The sequence below is a fragment of the Talpa europaea genome, assembly GCF_964194135.1.
Source record: "Talpa europaea genome assembly, chromosome: 15".
Taxonomy (NCBI): domain Eukaryota; kingdom Metazoa; phylum Chordata; class Mammalia; order Eulipotyphla; family Talpidae; genus Talpa; species Talpa europaea.
In genome coordinates, this window is record NC_140083.1 from 63,483,464 (window position 1) to 63,490,603 (window position 7,140).

General features: G+C 39.9%; 2 protein-coding genes across 2 annotated transcripts; both read left to right on the forward strand.

The window, feature by feature from the left end:
• Nucleotides 1–2,230: 2,230 nt before the first annotated feature.
• LOC311185402 (taste receptor type 2 member 42-like) lies at nucleotides 2,231–3,136 on the forward strand (the record flags this gene model as incomplete). The annotated part of the gene is made up of 1 exon (XM_084256030.1): nucleotides 2,231–3,136. The coding sequence occupies one exon, from the start codon at nucleotides 2,231–2,233 to the stop codon at nucleotides 3,134–3,136; it is 906 nt and encodes a 301-aa protein (XP_084112156.1).
• Nucleotides 3,137–5,779: 2,643 nt separating this feature from the next.
• LOC311185403 (taste receptor type 2 member 42-like) lies at nucleotides 5,780–6,715 on the forward strand (the record flags this gene model as incomplete). Its single annotated transcript, XM_084256031.1, has 1 exon — nucleotides 5,780–6,715. The coding sequence occupies one exon, from the start codon at nucleotides 5,780–5,782 to the stop codon at nucleotides 6,713–6,715; it is 936 nt and encodes a 311-aa protein (XP_084112157.1).
• Between the last annotated feature and the right edge of the window lie 425 nt (nucleotides 6,716–7,140).

A 7,140-nucleotide genomic window follows, 5' to 3' on the forward strand; every position in this document is an offset into this window, starting at 1 on the left:
ACCCATTCCATTAGGAAAAACAAACATGCCAGGACCAAGGACAACATTGTTAATGCTGGTCCTGGTTTCCTTCAGGTGGTAAAGGGAGGCGGAGATTGGAGAAATGGAGAGTGGTTTAATTTATGGTCACATTAGAAGGGCAGCTGTTTAACTTCAATGCAGGGATGCCCATCCAGAAGACTGGGCCATAAATTTAAAGATGCAACAAATGGGAAAATAGAAAGCTGTTAGATAAGAAATGTGAAGATCCTGCACTTAGTAGCAAATTAAGTGAGACAGCCGAGAACTAACCAATCACAAAGAGACTGGGGCAGCTTTAGAATAATGAGGGAAAAAAGGTATATATTCCCTAAGACACGACTCCACTTTGGCTTCCTTGCCCCTCCCAGGCCTGGTTCCCTGGCCTGGGAGTCCCACTTTATTTCTGCTCTTTTTCTCCTCAATAAACTTTTTCTTCTAAACAAACCTGCCTCTTCTCGCTTGCTTGCCTGAGCGTCTGCGAAGTTCCTGCTGTGGCTTCGTGAGACACCAACCCGTGGGGGTCTAGCGGCTGGGGCTCAGCGCTGCCCTGCAGCCTGAAATCCGATCCTGGCTGGGAGACTAGGCCTGACAATTCCGGTATCAATATTAACTACTACAAAATAGATTTTCTAAACATTTTGAACCTCAAATGATGTTCATATACCTCTTTTATTGTTGATGTTTTCTCAACATGTTAGAACAGCTTTCTAGAATCGTTTTTTGGCACTGATAATTCATTATCAAAAAGTAAATACCCCCACTTTGAATCATCCATGCATTTTCCAATATATATCTCTCTATAATGTCAATGTTTGTTCTAAATTAAAATATTTTCATGCAAATTAATATATCAGTTCGTTACACAGCATTATTTTTTGAAATATACATTTTAAAGATTAATAGAATTCCATTGAAGAGAGTAAAAGCAATATTGAAAAGGGCCAAGTTTTTAAATGATTTCATGCATTTTTTGGATGTTAACTGGCAACACTTAATACTAACAGTCCAAGACATGAAGTCTGTAACTCTGAGATATCTGAAGAATACTTAGATTAAAATTGCACTAAATTATCAGTTTGAAGATTTTCATGTTTGAAAATTAGTTTAGGTTTTTTATTTTTTTTTGGTTAATTGTTCAAGCAGTGCCAAATATGACTTCCCAACTTATGAAATTCTAAATATCTTCAAAATTGAAAGAAAATATCATCTCTCTCTCTCAACAGTACTATCTATAGTTACCTTTCCTGTGTTCACATTACATTTTATTCTTATTTCTACCTCACGTTTCTGTGTTTTCACTATTTTATAGATTTCACAATTCTTGTCTTTTATTGAAGTACCCTATATGGCAATTTGGAAAAGAATCTGAAAAATGGCAGGTACTCATAAAATATATTCATTGAATAATAACTAGATTATTGGGGCCTCCCTGGAGGCGCAGCAGTTGAGCGCTGGGTTGTGAAGCTGCTCGCAGCCTCTGCAGCGCCGGTTCGATCCCAGGCTGCTCCCCGGCCACTGGAGGAGGGTCCGGCATGGCGCGCAGACCTCTCCTGCCGCCCACTGCTCCTCTCAGCAGTGTACTTCGGTCCTTCTGCCTGCTGTGCTCCCCGCTGTGGCTCTGGTGAATTCTCTCACCCTCCTGCGCTTCTGACTGTACCCAGTGCTTGTATAAATAAATAAATAAATCTTAAAAAAAAAAAAAACCAAAAAACAAACTAGATTATTTCTGGAGCTTTCTATGAAAAACAGCTAAGACATTTGGATCCAAACGGTCTAGTATTTCAGGTAAGGAGGCAAGTGCAAATTAAGTGAAAAAGAATCTGGCTTGAATTTGCATGCTTGCATATTTGACTTTAACCTTTTAATCACTGCCATGAGTGAAAAACTGCAATCAGTGCCAATGGTACCTGGACACAAACTGGTTTGGAAATTAGTTGCTCTCTCAAAGTAGTAACTGCATTTTCTATATGAGACTGTATACTTTAGAAGATCCTTCTGGATTAAGAACAGAATTATAATAAGAGATGAATAATTTCCTTTAGTATAGGAGACTGTACCCACCCATCTGTGCTGGAGGTACTGCTTAAGATTAGAATTGGATTCAAAGCAATGAAGAGAAGTATCAGAAATGGATGCTCTTCTGCAACAGTTTGATTATACATTTATTACAGAGATCTAGGATTAGAAGTGTGGATTATTTTCTGCAGAAATGTTCATGGGTCTGGATGAAGTCTTTCTGATTCTGTCGATAGTGGAGTTCCTCGTCGGAATACTGGGGAATGTTTTCATTGGAACGGTTAACTGCTATGAATGGGTCAAAAACCACAAGATCTCCCTGGCTGACTTCATCCTCACCTGCTTGGCTCTCTCCAGAATCATGCAGCTGGTGGTGTATTTATTTGAATCTTTTCTGATGGGACCAGGTGCACAAATATACCTCACTTATAAACTAGGAAGGCTTTTTAGCTTGCTTTGGAGAGCAGCTAATCACTTGAGTACCTGGCTGGCAACCTGCCTCAGCATTTTCTACCTCCTGAAGATTGCTCAGTTCTCCCACTCTTTCTTCCTCTGGCTGAAGTGGAGAATGAACAGAGTGGTTGTAATGACTCTGGTCTCTTCTTTGGCCATTCTGATTTTTGACTTGCTATTGCTAGAAAGACTTTTCATTAGTGACTATATATTAGATGGAAGTAATCTGACTTCACATCCAACTGAAAGAAAAACTTCCCAGGTTAACACTCTGATTATTCTTAGCATGACCTATTTTATCCCCTTCCTCCTGTCCCTGACCTCTTTGGTCCTTTTGTTTCTGTCCTTGGTGAGACACACCAGGAATTTGCAGCGCAACTCCATGGCTTCCCGGGACTCCAGCACAGAGGCCCATAAAAGGGCCATGAAAATGCTGCTGTCTTTCCTCCTCCTCTCCGTGGTTCATTTTATTTCCACGCAATTGGCAATTTGGTCGTTTTCTGTGATGTGGCGGGACATGTTTGTAAGGTTTCTCGTGTTAGTAATGTATGTCCTTCCCACAGGCCACTCGTTTATTTTGATTCTGGGAAACAAGAAACTTGGACAGGCAGCCCTGAAAGTATATGGTATCTTAAAAGCTTATTGAAGAGAAAATCTGTCAGCTTTACAGATAGAATTTCCAAAGTCTTTTCAAAGATAAAAACTTAGTGAGAAGACTTTGAGAATCAATTTTCTCTCCCCACCCCCCGCCCCCCTGTGCGTTTCTTTAAGCATTGTTGAGCATAACTGCAATTTTCTTTAGAGCAGGTTGCCTTGGATAATAATTCACACATAGTCAGCCAATGTAATTTTAAAAGAAATCATTTTAAAAAAAATATTGGTTACCAATTTTTTGAAGTTTCAAATATTCTTTCGAAGAGAATTTAACTTAGCATTTTATATGTAAAAGATGTATGTAATTGCAGCTCACGTAGGGGGAGAAAGGCATGTAGTTCTTGAAAAATCAAGATAAATTACAAAATCAACAGGGTACAAGATCTACAAAATATTGATAGAAAAATTAATTGAGCAACTAAGGTTACAGGTGGGAAAAATATGACCTCAGCTCTTAAAGTCCAAAATTTTTTGAATGATAAAGCATTGCATTGATGGGCCTCCCCGGTGGCGCAGCGGTTGAGCACTGGGTTGCGAAGCTGCCCGCAGCCTCTGCAGCACCGGTTCGATCCCCGGCTGCTCCCCGGCCACCAGAGGAGGGTCCCGCATGGCGCACAGACCTCTCCTACCACGCCCACTGCTCCCCTCAGCAGGGTACCTCGTCACTCTGCCTGCTCTGCTCCCTGCTCTGGCTCTGGTGAATTCTCTCACCCTCCCGCGCTTCTGACTGTACCCAGTGCTTGTATAAATAAACAAACAAACAAATAAATAAATCTTTAAAAAAAAAAAGCATTGCATTGTTGTCATTAGGAATTTCGTTGATAATAGAACAGGAGATATGTGAGAATACAAAATACAATAAATCATCTTTAAGTAGAAATGTGTTTTACAATGCTTATCTAAATTTGAAGCTCTAAATCATATTTTTGATGTATGCAGGTACTAATCAATTTTGCTAAATACCGAGATATGCAAAATGTATTTTCAGAGTGGCAGAAATCATTGCTTCCACCATGTGATGCAAAAGAATTAAAATTTTCCTTTAGTTCAAAACCACACTTATATTTTTACTACAAATGGATCATAATTACATTTTGAGAATGATCACATTTGTGTTTGCACATGAATTTTGCTGGAATCTGATCATTAGAGTTCTCAGAGAAACAAACAGAGACAGGTCAACACAAAGGTCTAGAAAGCATAGTTTATAAGAGAATAGTACAGGTAGATTTGCCTGTTCTGCTCCCCACTCTGTCTCTGGTGAATCCTCTCACCCCCACACCTCTGGTCTGCACCCCAGTTCTGTATGCATAAGTAAATACATCCTTCAAAAAAAAAAGAGAATACTACATGTGTCATGTAAATTTTACACATAGATATGTATATATAGTGTTATGAATATTATCATCTGATTTTAGATATGATTACTATAATTGTAATTAAGGTGAAATGTGGGAACATAAAATTTTGAATATGATGCTCGGGATTATCGTAGTGTATAGATGCTACACGTTTATATAATGGAAATCTTTAAAAATGAAAATTTAATTTTTAAGGTCTTACATTTTTTGATGAATTCTTCAGATTGTCTTTAAGAAACAAAAACTTGTCACAATTAAAAGGTGATAAATTTTGATGGAACCCTGGGAATGGGCATTGCTCTAGGGCTGTTCCCTGGGGCTGGGGATAATGTGAGAATTAAGACTTCTCCCTGCCCTCCTTCATTTGTAGAAAACTGAACTATATACACTCCTAGGTTATGCGGTGTACCAAAAAATAGTGAAGCTGACGGTGCTTTTTTTTTTAAAGATTTATTTATTTATTTATACAAGTACTGGGCACAGTCAGAAGCATGGGAGGGTGAGAGAATTCACCAGAGCCAGAGCGGGGAACAGAACAGGCAGACTGATGAAACACACTGCTGAGGGGAGCAGCAGGCGGGGCAGGAGAGGTCTGTGTGCCGTGTGGGACCCTTGCCGGTGGCTGGGGATCGAACTGGCGCTGCAGAGGCTGTGGACAGCTTCACAGCACTGCGCTCAACTGCCTGAGCCGGCAGGGGAGGCCCTCAATAGTTTATTTAATGTTACTTTTCAACTTCTGTCTGAGCTCCTTGATGCTGCTTCTCTTTATTACACATTTATATGGAATTAATGAATAATGTCTGCAGTGTAGAGCTTACTTTTAGAGGACAGTTTTAAAATGAAGAAATTTGAATCCCAACTGTATTGAGTTTCGATGGAAAAGGAAAGTACAAATCAGTGTAAAGAAATCTGTCTCAAATTTGCATGCTTGCATACCTGACTTCCTTCTTCCACACCTGACTTCCTTCCTCCACAAATCCTCACAAGTGGAAACTCGCAGCTAACAAGTATGATGGACACATTCACTGCTTACCTTGGGGATCAGTAGTTGATTGAGAGAAATAAAATTTTTCACGAAGATCTGTGAAACCGGATCAAGTATTTCAGACCTACAGTTGGAATTAATCTAAAACACAGGGGAGATCTTTTTAGTATATGAGACTCAGCATTTTCAGCATAAAAGTGTCAAGTATCAAACTCATATTATTTTACAATATTTTGTCAGCAAAATATCAGAAGACATAGAGTTTGCTTTCTGGGTTCTTTCTACGGAAATGCCATCTGAAATTGGAAATACTTTTCTGCTGGTGGCAATAGGAGAATTTGTGATTGGAGTGTCGGGGAATGGCTTCATTGTGCTGGTGAACTGTATGGACTGGGTCAAATGTAAAAAGCTCTCATTAGCTGACTGTATCCTCACCAGCCTGGCTCTCTCCAGAATTGGCCATCTCTGCATAACGGTACTTGATTCATCTGTAATGGCGTTATGGCCACATCTCTATGACATTGATGAACTAGCCACATTTATTGGCATTGCTTGGATTCTGAACAATCACTTCACTACCTGGCTGGCTACCTGTCTAAGTGTTTTCTACTTCCTTAAAATAGCCAATTTCTCCCAGCCCTGGTTTGTCTGGTTGAAGTGGAGAATTAGCAGGCTGATGCTTGTGCTTCTTCTGGGGTCTTTGTTCTTTCTCTTGGCTGACCTTCAATTAACAGATACATTTAATGGCTTTTGGAATAATGTTGGTAACATTTATGTCAGAAACTCAACTTGGGCCTCAGGTATAAGAACTCTGTATACTAAGCGCGTGGTTGCTGACAGCTTGATCCAGTTAATTCCCTTTCTTCTCTCTGTAATCTCACTGCTGCTTTTATTTCTCTCCTTGATTAGACACACCAGAAACCTGGGGCGAAACTCTAGCTCTGGTGACCTCAGCACAGTGGCCCACAAACGGGCCATGAAAATGGTGATGTCGTTCCTCTTCCTCTTCATGGTTCACTTTTCTTCCTCTGTATTAATAGGATGGACTTTCCTTGAGCCGCAGAAAATTCGAGCCCATTTTGCTGTCATGTTAGCAGTCTCTGTTTTTCCCTCAGGCCACTCATTTATCCTCATTTTGGGAAACAGAAAGCTGCAACAAGCTGCCTTGCACCTGTTGAGGCAACTTAAATGCCACCTGAAAAGGCTGAAACCTGTTGCTTCATAGACTTCTCCAGACTTTTCCATATTCCAGAATGAATGAGAAGACATTGAGATCCATTTTAACTTCTGTTTTTCTCACTGGATTCTTTAGATACTGTTGAACATTACAAATGTTCCCTAAAATTGCCTAAACTAATTATCCATTCACATAGTCAGTGGACATAACACTGAATTTTTCAAAATGCAAGTATTGGTGTCATTTTATAACAGGCTGGTAACAAGAAATATCTGAGATTTAATGTGCATATAAGACATACATTACAATACATATAAATTTTTTTAAAGATTTTATTTATTTATTTATACAAGCACTGTGCACAGTCAGAGGCACAGGAGGGTGAGAGAATTCACCAGAACCAGAGCTGGGAGCAGAGCAGGCAGAAAGACCCAAGTACACTGCTGAGGGGAGCAGCGGGCGGCAGGAGAGGT